Source organism: Notolepis coatsorum (assembly GCF_963971535.1).
Source record: "Notolepis coatsorum genome assembly, chromosome: 9".
NCBI lineage: Eukaryota > Metazoa > Chordata > Actinopteri > Aulopiformes > Paralepididae > Notolepis > Notolepis coatsorum.
This window is the reverse complement of record NC_140173.1, coordinates 123192656-123213049: the sequence shown is the minus strand read 5'-3', so window position 1 is coordinate 123213049 and position 20394 is coordinate 123192656. Positions and strand designations below refer to the sequence as shown.

At 42.8% G+C, this 20394-nt stretch overlaps 1 protein-coding gene across 2 annotated transcripts in view; it reads right to left on the bottom strand.

Moving 5' to 3' along the window:
- Nucleotides 1-957: 957 nt before the first annotated feature.
- The window catches only part of LOC311234957 (SH3 and PX domain-containing protein 2A-like), a 134372-nt gene continuing 114935 nt past the window's right edge, over nt 958-20394 (bottom strand). The window contains exons 9-14 of one of the 2 annotated variants that reach the window (XM_084322246.1): nt 17412-17495; nt 13298-13415; nt 12435-12823; nt 10379-10428; nt 10166-10285; nt 958-3815 (exon numbers count right to left, since the gene is read on the bottom strand). In XM_084322246.1, the coding sequence (XP_084178372.1) occupies nt 1860-3815; nt 10166-10285; nt 10379-10428; nt 12435-12823; nt 13298-13415; nt 17412-17495 (2717 nt within the window). In that variant the 3' untranslated portion in view covers nt 958-1859. The remainder of the gene's footprint in view (nt 3816-10165; nt 10286-10378; nt 10429-12434; nt 12824-13297; nt 13416-17411; nt 17496-20394) is intronic. The other variant, XM_084322247.1, reaches the window with a different exon arrangement.

The following is a 20394-nucleotide window of genomic DNA, read 5'->3' as shown; positions in this document are numbered from 1 at the left end:
GTGTTCTGTTAACAGTGACACAATAGTGAAATAAGGAAAATCCCATCCATATTGCAGGTAATATTGACAATCCACCCTGCATCAAAAAGTGACCCATGTACTGTATCATTGCCTCAATTTAAGGCCCACTTCAGCTACTGTATGTAAAATACATTTAATTTAATTAATTAAATAATTAAGAAATGTATTCATTTAGTTTGCATAGTTGATTCAAAGTAGTCATCTCTACTAATTGGTTACCAAAATCAAATCCAATTTCTTTTTTTTTCAACCTCTCACTCCTTTCTGGCTAATATTACATTTATAAGAATACATTTGACAGTTAACATGCTATCACTCAATACACAATGATCACACATGATCTACAGTCTGTTATGCTTTCTCCAATAAGAATATCTTGCATGTTAAGATAAAAGAGATGCTTTAGCACCAAGAAAATAATACTTAGTTACAAATAATAGAAACATTGTGCTGTAGTTTCACCTAAAAGTCATGAGAGGATGCCCTTTTCCCCCAATTTGATCTGCTTTGTAAAATATATAACAAAGAATGATGAGACCAAACTGGGTGCTACACCAATAATTAAATGTGAGTATTGCATACAAAAAAAAAGAATGCACTAATGTTTGTGCAAAAGTGCTTTTATTCACTTCATTCATTTGGCACTTGTGTTATCAGTACTAGTCACACAGTTATCACAAAACAATAGTGAGTGTCCTGACACCCCTGCCGTGTCACAGGTTTAAGATCTAATTTACTGCCCAGCAGAAACTTTAAAATGTCATCAACATGACTGATTACTGCAGTCGTTTTTTTCTTTTCTTTTGCAGTTCTGAGCATCAATCGTGGGTGTAAATGACAACGATGAGTGCTTTAATATAAAAATAAAAAAGAGGAATTAAACGAATACACCAGACCAGAGCAATTTCATATCCAAGTCACCAGGTTGTTTATTTATAGGTGTGAATAAATATTATTGGTTGCTCACCATAAGGAGTCTTATTTTTGGATAAAAACTTCTGAATGCACAACAAACTTTGAAATGTCTGAAAATGTCATTTCAATGAAAGGCAACATATAGCCTACTTTAGGATCATTCATATGGCAGATTCTAGACTGACTTTTAGGGAGAGGGAAGTACTGTGAACATATACAGATACATTATAGACTGCTTCATTAGGCAAAATTAAAAACAAATACACAATGTTGAAATAAGTAAAATATTGAGCTTCACAAGAAGGGGACTTACATAAAAATACATGCAAAGAAAAGACAGAGTCAGGATGAGACTAACGCAAAGAAGCTCTGGCGGCAATTTAGTATTTCTTTCTTTTTCTCCCCCTTAAAAATACAAAATACAGATAGAACATGTTTATGTTTTTTTTTAACAGCCCAAGGCATTGTCAGTATAGAAGCATTTCCACATGCAAAAAGCTTTAAATGCTTAAAAATAGGAAATTACAAAAAAGGTTCAAGGCTTTTATATTGAATTACTTTCAATTAGGCTTTTTCAAGTTAGAGTTAATCACTGCGGAATAGGACAGTTAACCTGTTAACTGACAAAATGGCTCTTGGTCTTCCTGATGTTGTCTTTGGCTGTCACCAAGCCCACAATATTGCTCCAATTGCAATGTCCCAGGTGCATCATGGAGATTAATTTCATGTCTCCTTTCATATCGTATTTGTAAAAAAAAGAATATATATATTAGATCCATCTGCTCATGTTGGCAGAGGTACCTGTTATGATTTAAATCCTTACCGGTCATTTTCTTGTTAATCTGTTTTCACAAAATAAATGTCTGTGTAAGTAGTCTTTACACACACATGTGCGTGAGTTCACCCAGTTCCAAACATGCGTGCTAGTGCTTTCTCTCAAGGTAATTTGAGGGAACCCATCCTTTTCTAGGCTTGCCACTGTCCAGAACCTTGCAGTACCACCAGCCATTGGGGTTCCGTTCCAGAACCTCAAGACTGGTCCCCTCGGGGAAACCCATAGTCTCCTCGTCTCCGTGGTAATCCGCTATGGAGACATACACCTCTCTAAGGTTGTTATGGATGATATGGGGCTTTGGTTTCACCGTGGATATGGGGAGCGGATTCTTCTGAGAGCTGTGGCCTAGAGACTCGGCGCTGCCAGTACCGGATCTGTTTCTATTGGGTAATACAGCGTTACGGTTTGCCGCCGGGCTGCGTGGCACGGTGCCGAATGAGGCGTTACGTCGCACAGTAGGGCTGGAGCGCGGGTGGTCGGTGGAGTTGAGAGACTCGTTCCTTCTAAGAGAGCCGACGGGGCTCGGCCCATCCATAATGGGGCCTGAAATGAAGACAGACTGTGGTCTGACCACCTGCTGCTGTTTTGTACCGTTCTGCTTCAGAGAACCATTGACCAGACCCGTCGGTTTGGAAAGCCCCCCCGGCGGCTTGGACGGGATCGGTGGGGTGATCCGCTTCAGGTTCTGGTTGATGTTGTTCAAGGCCTGGACCCTCTGCTCGTTCTTCTCCAGGCTGTTGGACTTGCTCAGGCTGCCCGGTTTGGTGGGGGTGCCGTCGGACTCCGAGCCGGCCGTGTCGTCGGGCTGCCCGACAGGCTCCAGGTAGTATGTCGGAGCCCAACCCTCAGTGTCGCCCCAGCGGATGTACCACCAGCCACTCTCCTGTTTCTCCACCACCTCCACCTCCACCCCGGCAGGGAAGCTGAGCTCCGACTCCTGCACCTTCTCGTAGGGGTCCGTGGTGCGGTAAAGGCAGCAGCCCTCCAGGTCAGAGTCCCCCCCCCGGCTGCCTTTGGAGTAGATGGAGGAGAGATCGGACGTGCTCTGGGAAGAAAAGGAGTCCTCGGAGGAGATGACAGAGGCTGTCTCAGAGTCCTCCCCTTTGGACGTCTTGGTGCTGTTCTTAAGCTGCCCTATGGGCCTCAGCTGTCTCCTCAGGGTGCTGATGTCCATCTTCTCCACGCTGGAGGTCTTCGCCAGCTGGGGTTTAGGCCTGACCACAGGCTTGGGTTTAGAGGAAGACTTGGCAGAGGGGGTCTTGTTCTCCTCTTGCTCTTTCTTAGTTCTGGACTGCTGGGACAGGTCCGGGGTGGACTCCGTGGAGATGGATTTGGGACTGCCGGATGCCTCCTCAGCTTTGGTCGGAGACAGGCTTCCATTCAAGTCAATCCTGAGCCTGTTCCCCACAGCTCTCCTACTCCCCAATGTGGGCTTTGAGTTTGCGGCCCTGCCGGTTTCAGACAGGACACTTGTCTTGGAGGAGTTTGAGTCTCTGCTGCGCTGCCTCTCTGGAGTCTCTCTGAAGGGCCTGAAGCCATCGTTCTCATAGATACTCTCCTCCTCTCCCTCCGCCTCGCCCTCCACCTCCGGGCCGTCCTCAAACGACCCGGCCATCTTGAAGGAGGCACTGTGAAGCGATGAGGCCGGGGAGGGCTTGGAAGACTGATGAGAACCCTTCTCTGAGGAGGCGTCCTCGTGCTTCACATCCACCAAAGAGCTTTCTCCCCTCAGGAATTCAAACTCGGACTCCATGTCCAGATCACCGATGGCGGGGACGTCGTACTCTGGCTCCTCGTACACGGGTCTCCCGGGAGACACAGGGGACTCTGGGGCCTCAGAGCTGGGGCTGTTGGGGGCCACAGTCTCCAGGGAGTCCTGTTTCTTGATGGGCGGTGCTGGCGGTGGGACTTTGGGTCGACTCAGAGTACTCGTTCTACGGTTCAGGTTGGGCTTTTTGCGTTTGTCAATATAGGAGCAGGGAGCCCAGCCCTCCTTCTCTCCTATCTGTACATACCACCAGCCACCAGAGTTCTTCTCAATTACCTGAAATACAGACCCAGGAGAGAGTTAATTTATTATTTGCATGGTTTAACATTGTAATGTGGTTTAACCTTTTTGCTTAAAAATACACTGTCATTTCTAAGGGTGGAAAAATGTATATAGCATAGCATCGCAATATTTTGCACGCCGATATTGTATTGATACACTGACGCCAAGTATCGATATTTTTGGTAACACTTTATAATAACACCTTTATAAGGTATTTGTAGATAATGAACTAATCATGAACAAACCATTTATATACATTCGTAAATTATTATTAAATCATTTATAACTATATTTGTATAACATTTACAAATTAGTTATACATTATTTATAACTCATTATCAACATTGTTTGTACTTGATTTGTTCATCATTAAATAATGTTGTTTAATGTGTAGTAACACATTTGTAGATGCTTTGAAAAATGGATATGAAAAAACGACTATACTGTACCTCCATTTATTTGTTCATGTTCAACAAATGATTTGTAAAACAATCTTAACTGGTTGGGTGCCGAAAACGTAGAACTACGTTTCTGTCGGCCAATCGTTGAGTGCCGGAAACGTAGATCTACGTTTTTCTCACAGTATTTCTTTTAATCGCTATTGCCATTCATAATTCAGCGGTGCACCTTGTGCATACTGTTCTGAGTGTGTCTGAGCTGGCAGACGGTCTTATAGCGCCCTCTAACGCCTTTGGCCATTATTGCACCCCGTTGGAAACGGGTTTGTTTCTTTTCTCTACCGAGCTGCGGCGTGGGGGTGGGTCCTAAACACTCCGGCAAAACACACGCTTGTAGGGATGGTTTGGACTACTGACCCCGCTCGTCCGTTGAAGTGCAATGCCCAACAACGTCGGGAGACAGGATTGCTGTGGATAACTGGAATGGCGATCAGATAATTGTATTATTTTTTTTGCATTACATCAGATACCAGGTAAGGACTATATATGAAAGCTTACGTTGATCTGATATTTATTTCTACCGTGATTGAAGCTATCTGTGTTTTATGTGTGTGGCTGTGTGCCATTGGGTTGCAGGAGGGGGGGGGGGGGGGGGGGGCGCGTCGGTCTAAACCACATTGCATGCTTGCACGAGGAAGGATAATAATGATGATCTAGCGTTGATTTCAGGAAGATTCGATAATCAGGCTAAAAATGACAACCTGTTTATTGAATTACACAAAAACGCTGTTTTCGCGTCTTTTCCCTGGAATTACTCAGAAGCACCCAAACTATATTCATATTCAAAACGGTATAAAACGGAAATGTACGGATGAAAAAATAAGCTGTTTTTTGCACGTTGACTGGAAGCAACTCACTGACACTCGACGGTGTTATTAGACCCATAGCTATACTATAAAATATGGGTTTAGCTCTACAAAGTACAACTACGTTTACATGGGGTTAATGGACGGCAAGGCCAGGTCACTTCCCGGAAGGGGCGTGGCACTCAATGTGTTAAAAGATCTATAAATCATTTGCAGATGTTATTGTGTGCCCTAATCTAAAGTGAAGACTATTCATCATTAACAAATGTCTAATAGTTTGTTTATTTGTGGACTTTTATGAATACACACAAATCAATTACCAGACTTGTCTTTTCATGTTTAACTAATTATTTGTTAAGACATTCATAAAACATCTATAAATCATTTGCAGATACTATTGTGTGCCCTAATCTAAAAGGAAGACTATTCATCATTAACAAATGTCTAATACAGTTAATTATTATTATTATTTAAAATATGTTTTTGTAGATTTTTATTGGTTTGTCTACCGGGCAGTCCGGTAGATAGAGAGGGAGAGGAGGAAATGGGAGACAGAGCAGGGGAAGACATTTGGCAAAGGACGCCGGGTCCGGGAATCGAACCCGGGTCGGCCGTTTCGCGACGCAGCGTGTTACATGGTGTGCTACTAGAGCTCCCCAATACAGTTAATTATTTGTTGACTTTTTCATCACCTGTTACAAATGTTGTTGACAGCTTTTGGATCCACCCTTCTTTGTGACATCAAACAGTGACAGAATTAGGACTATAGATAAATGCAATTTTATTAACACTTTGAGTGCCGGGACACGTCTTTTCACGTCTTTGCTGGCCATGCTAAAGTTGCCGGGGGACGCTGTACAGCGTCCTTATATCAATATTTCAAAAATCTGCGATCGGATTCATATTCCCCCTCCGCTGGCCTGAGATCCACCAGCAGGACCCACTGAGCTCTCTGGCGGTTCAGGAGCGCCATCTGGTGGCCGATCGGCGCAATCGCCATACAGGATGTTGAATAGAGGTTGTCATGACGACCGTAGTACTTCCGGGCGCTCGCTATGGTTCATGGGACTCTGGCTCGTCACGCTACACGGTGATCGATTGGCAATAACTCGATAAACAACATGATTTGGACGTATATACCATTATACAAGCTGGAGATGGACCGGGTAAAAATATATCCCATAATGATAAAATTTCTACTCGACGATGATCGCCCAACGGCGCGCGGAGACTGGGGTGAGTTTCAGCGTGTAACGTTACCGTCTTAGATACTAACTGCTATTATCAACATTTGACCCACATTAGATGATTGGTATAACGCTGCCCACGGAATTATAAACGCCCCCTCGCCCATCCGGTCAACATCAGATGACGTGTAGTAACTTCTAGAAGTACGTCTAGTTGGAATTTTTTATATCGCGCTGATTGCCATCAAACTGTATTTCATCATCAATATAATGCATTTGGGGCTATATATCACGTTCTGGAGAAAGCTGCAGAAAGAGATGAAAACATACTTATACATTAGACCATACTTTACTATGAATATGTGAATGAAAAAGTTTAACGTTGCTACACAATGAACAATACATATAGGACTTTGAATGGGCCCTAATAATGGCAATGTAGCAATAGAATTTAAAAAGTTATAGCCCTGCAAAGAAGGGGACTTTCTCCATAGACAAATAGCGCTGGCAATCTATGGTATATCATTAATTTAACCCAAGGCAACCAAAGTGTTAACATATAAAATACATGTGCACACATAACATATAGTGTAACCTGGGGGACACTAGGACCCAGGAGTACCCTGGCCAGTTATTGCCAGAGTATGTAGAGGGAGTCTCACACGAGTGAGACTTCACGTTTGTTCCCGTCTGTTTGAATGGAAGCTACATACACGTTATACATTAGCAGAGCCAATGAATTTGTGCAGCCTCATGCTTTTAAGGTATGAGCAGGCTAAACACCTTTTTTGTTGGTAAATATATTCCATAATTTCCGACCTACAACTTAATAGTCCTATATTTTGTGTAGACGTACTTGATGTGGTTGGACCTTTCCTCATTTCTGTGAAAGCAGTTGCTGGTTGGCTAATGTGCGCTCAGTATATGTATGTAGTATGTGGGCCGACGTGTATGCTACATGAGGGTAATAATTATTTGTATTTTCAGGCTGTATAGGCGCCGATACAGCCTGAAAATACAGATAATTATTACCCTCATGTCATCATCACATACCGCAATATACTGAGCACACATTAGGAACAAACACATAATTCAAATGTAACGTTAGCGCCCACCACATCAAGTACGTCTACACAAAATATAGGAGTTGTAGGTCGGGAATAGATTTACCAACGAAAAAGGTGTTTAGCCTGCTCATACCTTAAAAGCGTGGTGCAGCACAAATTGCTAATGTATAACGTGTATGTAGCTTCCATTCAAACAGACGGGAACAAACGTGAAGTCAAGTCTCACTCGCATGAGACTCCCTCTACATACTCTGGCAATACCTGGTCAGGGTACTCCTGGGTCCTAGTGGCCCCCAGGTTACACTATATGTTATGTGTGCACATGTATTTTATATGTTAATAAAATTGCATTTATCTATAGTCCTAATTCTGTCACTGTTTGATGTCACAAAGAAGGGTGGATCCGAAAGCTGTCAACAACATTTGTAACGTGATGAAAAAGTCCACAAATAATAAACAATTAGACATTTGTTAATGATGAATAGTCTTCACTTTAGATTAGAGCACACAATAACATCTGCAAATGATTTATAGATATTTTAAGAATGTTTTACAAATCATTTGTTGAACATGAACAAATAAATGGAGGTACAGTATAGTATTTTTTTTCATATCCATTTTTCAAAGTATCTACAAATGAGTTACTACACATTAAACAACATTATTTAATGATGAACAAATCAAGTACAAACAATGTTGATAATGAATTATAAATAATGTAGAACTAATTTGTAAATGTTATACAAATATAGTTATAAATGATTTAATAATAATTTATGAATGTATATAAATGGTTTGTTCATGATTAATTCATTATCTACAAATACCTTATAAAGGTCTTATAACTGAGTGTTATTATAAAGTGTTAGCACATTTTTGTATCTGAATTTTTTTTTTTTGGAATGTGAGGTGAACAAACTGAAAACTGTATCTTATTAGATAAAAGTAAAACAGCTGTATATTTGTATTGTGGATGTTCACAAATACTTCCACTGGGGACATACTTTGCAGTTGAAAAAAGGTCATAAATCATAAAATATAGCAATATCTAGCAATACTATAATAGAATGTGTGCAGTAATTAACAAATGTATAACAAGACTAGAGTTATTACAATAGCGTTATAATACAAATATATAAATACATATATAAAACATATCTACAGTAATGTTCTGTGGTTATTACTGTACACAGCCATTTGCTCATCCTTTTATAAGCATAAGAAATAATCTATAAATATTGTTAAGAAAACAAGGACAGTGTCATAGATAGGCCTGGTCTACAAGATACACTACAACAGGGGTAGGCAATTAAGTTTGGCCGAGGGCTACATGTTTTCCAAGCCATTGTATGGGGGGCCGGAAACAAAAACAATGGCTAATTTAATATATTGATAGTGAAAACATTTTAACTCTGTGACAGACCACCTTATAACTAAGACATACATTTGTGGCAGAGGCAGATAATGGACAAAATAAACGAGCTGCATAGGTGGCCTAATAAACTGTAAACGACATACACATTTGCACTGAACATTATACCTTTGTCTGTTTGCCATTTTATTATAAAACCAGAGACAAGCGCCTCTCTCTTATCGGCCTATCTTACATTACGCGCAACCAATGTGTCTATCTGACGGCCCTTTCTGTGGAGCGCACTGGACTATTGAGAAACAATAGGAATTTTCCATTGGTTCTCCCAGTCCATGTGACCATTTCTAGCATTTCCATTGCCTATAGTGATAGACATAGATATATGATAAATGGATAGATACAGCGGATTAGATGCAGTCCAGAGAAAACAACCAATCTAGATATTTCAAGATTCTATGCTTTACATCCGCGCATTCTCTGAGATGCACAAAATTTTGAGATGACATCGATTCCGATACAATAAAGCAAGTCTTTATCACAAACAAATGCAAAGATATTTAATGTTTTACAAAACATGTCTACTGTTTTTTAGTTAATAAATGTCTCGTTGTAATTCCTTATATACCTAATGTAGCGCATCTTCTTGAAGCAGATTCAGCATTTTTTGCTCTGATTTGACTTCAGTTTAATTGCATTGTTACTGTTCACATATGTGGTGCCGTCAGTCATATATAAGTAAAGATAAAGTTTGAATGACCTACTGAACTGATGTTTTAATTTCACACCACACATGTGGTGTGGCTTGTTTGTTATTTCAGCACCACTGACTTTTTTCATGTTGAGCAAGCACTACATTGCACCTGGCTATACCTGTTATTCACTCTCAACATGGATAAAACAACATATAATAAGCATTCTTTAGGTGGTGGTAGTTTCTCTATTTGGACATTATAGCTAACATATAGCCTAGCCTAGTTGGTCTGATATATAAAAAAAAAAATAAAAAAAAAAATTATTTATTCGGAAGGGCCAGATATTATTGCTGGCGGGCCAATTTCGGCCCGCGGGCCGCCTATTGCCGACCCCTGCACTACAATAAGATACCCATGCACATGTCAAAATACTACCCAAAGGTCAGTGAATATCACGACCACAACACCAGAGGGAGCTCCACAAACCATGTTCAACCCAGATTCGGATCAAACAAGGGACTAAATACGTTTCGCAATTATGCCACAACAACACAAGAATGTGAAACGCCCTACCCACTGAGCCATCAATCAATCAATCAATCAATAGATGCAAAGCTAAGCAGGATATTTCATGGTCTCACACAATGAACCATGTGCCTGTGAGCCACCACCAGGAGCAGCGCGGCTAACCATGAGTGAATAACTGAGTAAGTTAGTGACATCGCCAGTCAAAGAGGTGCTTTGCATCTAAAAAGGACTTACGTCAGCTTTCTGTCCTCCATTAAAGCTGATACCATCTGATATACAGGACTGGAATTCTGCAATGGTGTAATACTCTGCTTCAACAGTAGGGGGCTCTGGTGGTGAGGGCAACTGAAATCCCTGAGCAGAAATGAGAATGGCACAGTTGATATAATTTCCGTTGCAGAAGTAATGATATGCATGAAAGAAATAGACAGAGAAAAAAACTCTTACCAGTGTGGCATCTCTCCGAGGAGGTGGCTTTTGCCTGAGAATTGGGGAACCTGTAGAATTAATCAAGAGCATTAGATTATTATAATAAAAAAGAAAAGAAAAATGTATTCTATTTATTTTTGGGCTTTCTTTTTTTTATCCACTTTTTCTCCTCTTTTTCTATTTTTTTCCCCATCCCAATTTCGCTGTACCAATTCTCCCCTCCCCTGTCTTGAACGTTGCTCGCATATGCCCCCCACTGGCCGGTTGTAGGGAGGATAGAAGTCTTGCATCACGTGTCCCCTCCGATACACGAGGAGGCAGCCTGTCACATCTTTTCACCTGCCAGCGCCGACTCTCATTGGCGAGGTGTAACGTGTGGGAGGCTCACACTACCCCCGCCATTTCCTGTCTCTGCTGTGCAGGCGTCCCCCAACCGACCTGTAGGAGTCGCTGTCCACAACGTCCAGATTACCACCCATCGACTTCCACCCGCTAACTCTGCCAATTGAGTTAGTATGACGGCTGGTCCAAGCCGGAGGCAATGCCGACAACCGGATTCGAACCCGGTGTCTCTTGCGTTGGTTTGATTGATTGATTGATTGAAAACTTTATTAACAGATTGCAGAATGGCAAGTACAGTACAGCTCAATAGATACAATTGTTAAGGGGATGCAGACCAGAGAAAGACTTTCGTCTTGTTTACATCAGGGTCCCCCATTTTCAATTCATCATAACATATATGACACACACGACATACAGATAGACAGTACTGCTACATCTATACATTTATGACATACCAGATTTGCAAATACAGTACTGTTTGTGATACAAAAAGAGTCCAGAAAAGAGAGTATATACATTTGACGTAGAAACTGTACATTGGAGGAGGTTGGGTAGGTGGGGTGGGGTTGGGTGGGTGGGGGGAACTGTACATTGGAGGTGGTTGGGTGGGTGGGGTGGGGGTGGGGGGTTGGGTAGGAGGGGTGGGTGGGGGACACTGTACAACTGTACAAGCAAAACTGTACATTGGAATATTGACAAAACCATACTTGGTCATTTACTGTACATTGGAGGGGGTTGGGTTAGGACATTTACGGGGGCCAGTTTCGAATTGCAGTCTCCCGTAGGTGTTCTTTGAGAGTGGTTTTGAAAGTGGGTAGTGATTCACATTCCTTTACAGCTTTGGGTAGGGTGTTCCACATTGATGTGGCATAATTGCGAAACGTGTTTAGTCCCTTGCTTGAGCCGAATCTGGGTTTAACATGATTTGTGGAGCTCCCTCTGGTGTTGTGATCGTGGTATTCACTGACCTTTGGGAAGTATTTTGACATGTACATGGGTACCTTGGTCGTGTAGTGTATCTTGTAGACCAGGCCCATTGCAAGTTGCTGTACTCTGTCGTCTACTCTAAGCCATCCTAGGTTGTCAAAGTGGGCAGGGGTGAGGTGGGTTCTAGGAGTAAGGTCAAGCAGTAGTCTGACCAGTTTGTTTTGAGATGTTTGTAATTTTGTTTTTAGCGCCTTTGAGGTGCTTTGGTACCATGAGGTGCAAGCATAGTCGTAGTACCCTTGGATGGTACCCTTGGTGACGAGCGCAATGTCCGCTGCGCCACCCCTTCTGTATTTCACCCATCCAATTTAGTCGTTATGCAATTCCCCATCCAGGTTAGTTGCGCATGGCACATTGCCCCAATGTCGGCCTGGGGAGGGTGCTACATGCCAAGGCCTGGGAGGGTGTACAACTACCATGCCTCCTCCGATACATGTGGAGTCGCCAGCCGCTTCTTTTCACCTGACAGCGAGGAGTTTCACTGGGGGAACGTAACGTGTGCGGAGGTTCACGCTATTTCCCCCAGATCCCATTGCAGCTGAACAGACCGACCAGTAGGAGTCGCAGTTTACAACGACCAGGACACATACCCCACCAGCTTCCCACCCGCTAACACAGCCAATTGTGTTAGTAGGGACGATTAACCAAGCCGGAGGTACCGCTGACAGCTGGATTCGATCCCAGAGTCTCTGAGATTTTTTTTCCCCAGTTAATCCCTAACTACCACAAAAAGCTCAAGACCTACCGATCTCCACACGGTGAGGAGCAACGCGGGCCACGGCGGGCGAAGGAGGCTCCGCTTTGCTCTTTCCTTCCTGTGGCGTGTTGACGGGGCTGGGGGAGTCAGAGCAGGGGATGGGCAGGCTGATCTCTCTCGTGTTGACGGGGCTGGGGGAGTCAGAGCAGGGGATGGGCAGGCTGATCTCTCTCCTGAGAACCTGGGGGCTCTCCTCAGGCGGGTCCTCGAGCGTCACGTCCTTCTCGCTCAGGGCCTTCTTGTTGAGCAGGTTGCTGATCTCCATGATGTTGCCGATGATCTCGACCGGGCCGGTCACCGTCTTCTTGCGAGGGGAGAAGTCGTCCTTCATCTTCTTCAGGTAGGAGGCCGGAGCCCAGCCCTCCTTGTCCTGGTACCTGGGAGGGGGAGGGAGAGAGAGAGAGAGAGAGAGAGAGAGTGAGAGAGAGTGAGAGAGAGAGAGAGAGAGAGAGAGAGAGAGAGAGAGAGAGAGAGAGAGAGAGAGAGAGAGAGAGAGAGAGAGAGAGAGAGAGAGCAAGAGATGTATAATCAAATATGGGGAAATCGAAGTGTTGTGAAAGCAGTCAAACATCATGGTATTTTTTGTGATCGAATAATTATGGCAATAACACAATATTACCATCAGTATCACAGTTTAAATTGGATTACACTATGGTATTATTTAAGTATAAATAAAGTGTCACCATGGTGATACATAACCTTTACCATGGCAGTATCATGGTCAATTATTTATACAATGGCCAGTACCACGGTAAAACAGGATATTTAAATCAAACGATAATTTCCACGATAATTTCTTTTGTAAGGCATGTCTTGCCCTCTTAGGTCAATTAAGGTAGACCTCTCCTTACCTGACGAACCACCAGCCCTCCAGGTTCTTTTGTATGACCTCCACAGTGACTCCTTTCTCGAAGGCGATCTCATCTTTCCCTTGACCCGAGTAGGGCTGCACCGTCACGTACTTCTCCTCTGCCGTAGCCAGCGCCGGGAGTAAGTGAGAGCACAAAAAGACACGACTCACGTCAGACTATGAGTTATGACACCTCTGGAGCAAGAAAACATATAACTCAAGCAGAAACAGAAAAACACGTCAAGCGGTATAATCTGTGGGGGGAGAGGCGGAAAAGGGGATAGAAGAGGGATATTGAAAATCAACACTGCATTTTTGTGCGCTGATGAGAGTGTAAAATGGAATTTTCCTCAAGAGTCCTGCGTTTCTCATCCTCATACACAGTATTGTCGCTCACCGTGGCACTCTTCACTTGCAGGCAGCTACGTGCAAACCACAAATACCCCCTGCTGCTGGTGGTAAGCTTGAATCCCACCGTTACCTTCTCTCCTGGGTCTCCCCTACTCTGTCTTGCTCATAAATTATCTTGTTACTGTCTCAATATATACTATATACAATGGTGGAAGTAAGTAACTTCAAGTACTGTACCTCTTATCAGGTGGGGGCCCTCTTGAGGACGATTTGCCCACCTGCACTTTGGCGACCTCTAGTGGCTCGGGTGTGCATATCTTTTAATACAATATATATATCGAATTAAAGCCCCATTTGTTGTCTGTCGATAGCCCTTTCAGGTGACAAAATCCGCTCAGCGGTTCTCGAGTTACATGCCGATATGTGAGGTGAAGTACACGGTATTGTGCAAATACTACTCCGGACTCTTGGGGCTCTAGTTCCGTCAATCATTTGGCGATCTCGAAAATGATTGGACAGGGTTGTAGCCAATGAGTGTGGCTTTCCAATGATACCCCATCTGTGGATGTACGAATCAGAGATCTAGGTGAAAAGTCACAAGCGAAAACAGTTCAAAAAATGCTGGATGAATTGAAGTCTATGAGAGCTTTTCTTTTGTACACAGTTTACCAAAATCACTCCTAATCACTCATTTCTGAACGGATCTTTATGAAATTTGGACATGTACTACATAAGACTTCAGGCTATGGATCTCGGTTGTTTTTTAAGCCTCCAGCCATTCTGGGGAAATACTACTTCTGGACTACTAACTACTACAGAAAAACGTGAGTAACAAGTCTTTCTATAACTCAAGTGCAGACCTATGTTACTCTATTTCATTAGCACTAAAGGTGAGTTTTCCTTATTGTGCCAGAAACTTCAGAATGTCATCTTTCAGAAGAGACCAGGCTCATGCATGTGGTATAAGTGTATAGTATTTTGGTTTGCAAAAATTGCACACAAAAAATTATGCAGTCCTCAAAAACGAAAACTAAAATGGCCAATTTTGGGGGCGCCTGTTCTGGGGAACATTTTCATTTTAGGGAACTTTATACTTTTAGTGTACTACATTTCAAAAGGAAATATTGTACTTTTTTACTCCACAACACTTCTCTGAACCCATCAATTATTAGTAAGACACAGGAAGTGGGTGGCGACAGACACAGGAAGTGGGTGGCGACATGTCAGGGACATACCGAAATTGACTTATCATCTAAACATGTAAGTACTAATCTAACATACCACTTAGCATGACTTATCATTTAAACATGTAAGTACTAACCTAACATACCACTTAGTATGACTTATCATCTAAACATGTAAGTACTAATCTTACATACCACTTAGCATGACTTATCATCCAAACATGTAAGTACTAACCTAACATACCACTTAGTATGACTTATCATTTAAACATGTAAATAATAATAATAATTAATAATTTAGGACCTGCTCAGAGGTCATCATTCGGCACGCATGCGAATGCGATTCGTATCTGCGATTAAGTAGTAACCGAACATACCACTTAGCATGACTTATCATTTAAACATGTAAGTAGTAACCTAACATACCACTTAGCATGACTTATCATTTAAACATGTACTAATCTAACATACCACTTAGATGACTTATCATTTAAACATCTAAGTACTAATCTAACGTACCACTTAGCATGACTTTTTTTCTCTGTAATGTAGCAGTGTTAACAATGTTATTTATAACATTCCTGTAACTTGTAACATGCAAACTCAAGACATTTTCTGATGCCCCCCCAAATAAATTTATTTATTATTATTAGTATTATTATGATTAATAGTATCATTATTGTTAGTATTAATAATAATAATGATACCAACAATAATAATACTAATTATTATTATTATTATAATATATTTTTACATCATAAATGTACAACATATAACGAGTCGACTAATAGTTTGAACTGACGAACTGACTGTCGACCAGGAAAGTCTTTAATTGGGAGCAGCCCTAAACTGGACCACATACCACTTAAACATACTCTTTAGAGATCAAGGGTTTAATGCTCCCAAGCACTGGAATACACAAACGTATACAAATATATATATATAACACTGTTATATACTAAGGGGAATGTACTTCCCTCTCTCCTTTATAGGAAAAAAGAAGCTTTGCATAACTGTGTTCATGATAGAGAACAGAGACACCATGTTGATTTGTGACTTCCCAGGAGGCAGAGGGAGCATACTCAGTGACAACACTTCCTGTCATTACAGAGGAGGGCTCTTATCACAGAGTAAAACAGTTACCATGAGGAGAAGGGACCTGCTAAACAGACAGAGATATAGATAGAGAGAGATAGAGAGAGATAGAGAGAGATAGAGAGGGAGAGAGAGAGAGAGAGAGAGAGAGAGAGAGAGAGAGAGAGAGAGAGAGAGACCTGTCTGCATGCTACATTGCTACACTGTCAGAATACAGATATCACTCTGTTTTCATTCTGTTTTAACAGTTTTATTTTTTTCATTTTCCTTCCAAGGTTCTGAAAGGACTGAATGGGCGTGGGATATAAATTCCCTTTACTTGCACAAACTAGGTCTCTTGTACAGCCATGTAAATAACGGGCTAAAGGACATTTCCTGTATGCTTTGTCTCCGTCTCCCATGAGCTCTGGGACTTCCGGCTTCTCCGTTTCAGAGCTGGTAGAGCGGTTTCCCACTTGGGGGCAGCCCCTGTTCCTGTGGCTCCCCTCAACCTCTGTCAACATAATCCTCAGCCGAGGGGGGAAATTCTGAATCAGATATTATGTTAACCACAACATGCATCGCCTGCATAACTGTTAAAAACTATTTTTCCTGTAGTCAGCACGATTTCGGCTATTTTTTCTTTTCTTTTTTTGCAAAGCGGGATTTAGTTCCTACAACGGAAAAAACCTCCCTCTCTCTACTCCAGAGAGCAGCAAGCCGTTGCCAAGCACAAACCTTGGGCTGAACTCAGCCTATCCTTACTCCTCTGACAGAAATCCAACTGCAACTGATGTAGAAGAAGAAGAAAAAAAGAAAAGAAAAAGAAACATGGCCTTGGTTGCGGGGTGAGAGGAATACGAACAAGCAAGAGCTCTTTTCTCTCTTTCAATAACAGACACAGGAATAAAACAAAAAAATAAGTCATTCTTGGCCTTGTCCTCCTCGCTATCAACACCTAAGTGAGAATAAATGTCTCGGTTTCCACTTCAACCTCTTCAGAAAACTGCATGCGTGTACATGTTTTAATTTCCTCATAAACCCGGCGAATAAAGTGGCAGAAATCTTAATGTGCGGCAACACCAGCGTCCATTACTCCACCGCTGGGGCCGCTTGGTTTGTGGCTCGGTTTGTTTTCTGTAATTCGGTCCTTCACTTTAATAACATAAACCGCTTTAACATGGAGTCATTTTGTGAGACAAGTTTCGCTTTAGAGAAACGACTTGATTTCACCTCTGCCTTCAAGGCTCATTATTTCACATTAGCGTCGGTTAGTGGTCTGCGCGCTGTGGGACCGTGCCGATGGCGTTCCGACTGAAACACAACTAAGACATTTTTGGAGCAGGACGAGGTGAGCTACGGGACAGGGGAGACAAGAGTGGTTATGGGTGGTGAGGGGGAGAGAGGGGAGCGATGACAGAGGGATGACAGGAAAAGGGAGGAGGAGAAGGAGGAGGGAGGGAGGGAGGGATGGAGTGTGGAGGGAGGCAGGGGGTCTCTAGTCACCTCGGCTCTGCTGCCTGCTGATCACCCCCCCCAACGTCCACCTCCGGTCCAGCCTCTTCAGATGGGCCTTACGTCTCTTAGTGACTGACATGGTGACCGGCGGACACACATAAACAAAACAAACAAACATGGGAAACATAAAAAGCCTGGCACAGACATCACACAGGCACCCCCCCACACACACAAACACAACATGGATCCAACTGCAAGACCCCCTTATTAGTTGGTTACATGGTAGACATAAAACAACAGGACCACATGACACATGACAGATGGTAAGGATTAGGGATGTCCGATATTATCGGCCTACCGATATTATCGGCCGATATCGGCATTAAAATGTGATATCGGAAAATATCGGTATCGGTTTAAAAAAAATTAAAATATATATATATATATTTTTTTTACATTTCTATAACCTTTATTTACCCAGGCAAGCAAGTAAGAACAAATTCAGATTTTATTTATTGTCAAAAGTATGCATAATGTGTTAATTCCACAACAAGAGATATGTAATGTTAATTACCTGAAATTATTCCGTTTTTTGGGGGGGGGAAACCCTGCATATATCGGTATCGGTTGATATCGGTTGATATCGGTATCGGAAATTAAGAGTTGGACAATATCGGTATATCGGTATCGGTAAAAAAGCCGACATCGAGCATCCCTAGTGAGGATGGATGGACGGAGGGATGATGGAGGGATGATGCAGAGGAAGTGTAAAACAGAGCCATCTTCTCGTGGCTTGTAATTAGCATGTTGCTGGCATGGTTCTCCCATCCTGTCCTGTCGGAGCATCTGGGACACACATGGGGGCGCTCCAGGAATGTCCATCCAATTAATAAGAGCGGCTGAGAATTCCGCTGGTTAAAAGTTGTTCCACAACAGGTCTATATAATTGCTTGAGCCTCTTGTTAGCCGGAACCGTGGCGATGGGAACCATTACGTCCAATACGGAGGAGATCTTTCGTCACGTGCCAACACTATAAATGCAAGACTTACGTAAAGGGTCTAATTTATGGGAAAGAGCCTTTTCATCGCTATTCTCTGTGTTTCGGGGGCAGAGGAGATAGCAGATCAAATGTGGGCAATATACTGTATGTTAGGTCTTTTCAAAAGTATATTTTCAAGTTATAGTTCGCGATTTAGAAAAAAATAAAACACTTTGTAAGAAGAACCCGTAATGACTAATAACTCACAAAGCCTGTGAAAATATAAGCAATAAGTGTGAAATATGAGCGCCACGAGGAGGGAGAGGATGTCCACAGTCTGTCATCATCATCATGACAGTTCACGAGGGAGGAGAGGGACCCACAACTCAAACAGTCCGAGCTTTCAGTCTGTCCATATCGTGGGCTTTCGAGAAGCTGTATCATCAAGTTCCAGATCCATTTTCTGAACAGAAATGAGTCCCTTCTCTGTGATAGAGTAGTCACGTCACGTAGACTGCTGGGGGTCTGTTGCCTCTGACAGAGAGATAGATGCTTTACGAGTTCTGGGCCATTCCCGTGGCTGACTAGACATATAAACACTAATTACACAGACAGATTGTCCCCAGCACAAACATTCTGGCAGGCAAAGTCTGCTATCTGCGTCAGGGTAGATCGAGGATGTGTTTGCGTGTTTGTGTTTCTGTGTGCGCGTGTGTGTGTGGTCGTAGTTTGTGTGTGGTTCTCATGTATATCAAATTGTTCACATGGAACAGATCATATATCTTTCAGTCCCATCGGGGAGGTAGAAAAGGTGGCTGAAAATATTGTGAAACTGTTGGACTATTGTATGGAGCCTGGTGTATTCCCTGCCCGCCCTCCTCACGTCAGAAGATATACAATACCAAAGGGAGGCGGCGGGTCCCATTGTTAGAGAGGAACACACCGTACAGTAAAAGGCGCCTTGACGGGAGATCTGGAAAATGTAAATGTTTGTTTGGACTCGTAAGATGCATCTTAACACATTGGACGCCAGACCCGAGATAAGTCGGGTTAACTCGCCATCGCTTGAGCGCCAAACCCGGGAAAAGTCGGGTTTTGGTCGTTATTTCTTTTATTCGCTATTTCCATTCATAATCCATCGAGGGAGCCCGATGTTATCATTGGGAATGGGTCTGAGATCGCAAACGTCCAATACCGCCGCCTAACGCCTTGCGGCCGGTATGCATGTATATTTTCCCTAACAGACTTTCACTTCCACGTTCGGGTTCCGCGATCTGATTGGCCACTGACGTTTCTCTCTGCGCCAATCGCGTTATGCCTAGTTATGCCTCTAACAGCCTGCTAGTTGGGCTAATGCCTAGTTCTATCACTGGTTAAGCTTGGCGAGTCTTTCGAAGTTGGTTAAGGTTAGAGTTTGGAATCAGGGCTGGTGGTCTATCGCCCTGCTCTAAACCAAACTCTAACCTTAACCAACTTCTAAAGAGTCGCCAAGCTTAACCAGTGATAGAACTAGGCGTCACGCGATTGACGCTGAGAGAAACGTCAGTGGCCAATCAGATCGCGGAACCCGAACGCGGAAGTGAAAGTCCGTTAGGGAAAATATACACGCGGCCGGTATTGCACATCCTTGGGATCTCTCTGGCTTGGCCTGTACGTCAATCTAAAAAGGCCGGTCCAGGTTTTCCTTGTCGGGCAGGAGTAACGTTTATAACACATGGATTGGGGAGAATCAAGCACCGCCGATTCATGTTCTTTGGTGGATTATGTTGGCAACACGATCGACATCAATACATGGAATGGCGATCAGATAATTGGAATATTCTTTTTGCAGTACATCCTAGTCAAGGTAAGGGCTATATGGTATCAATCTTGCGTTGATGCAATAATTCCTTCCCCGCGATCAGAGCGTGTGTCTGTAATGTACTGTGTAACGTATTCCATTGGTGACGATCGAAGCATAGAACCCCCCCCCCTTTCATGCATGCATGATGAAACATAATACCGATAATATAGCGTTGATTTCAGATTGATTGTTGATCCAGGCGAGGAAT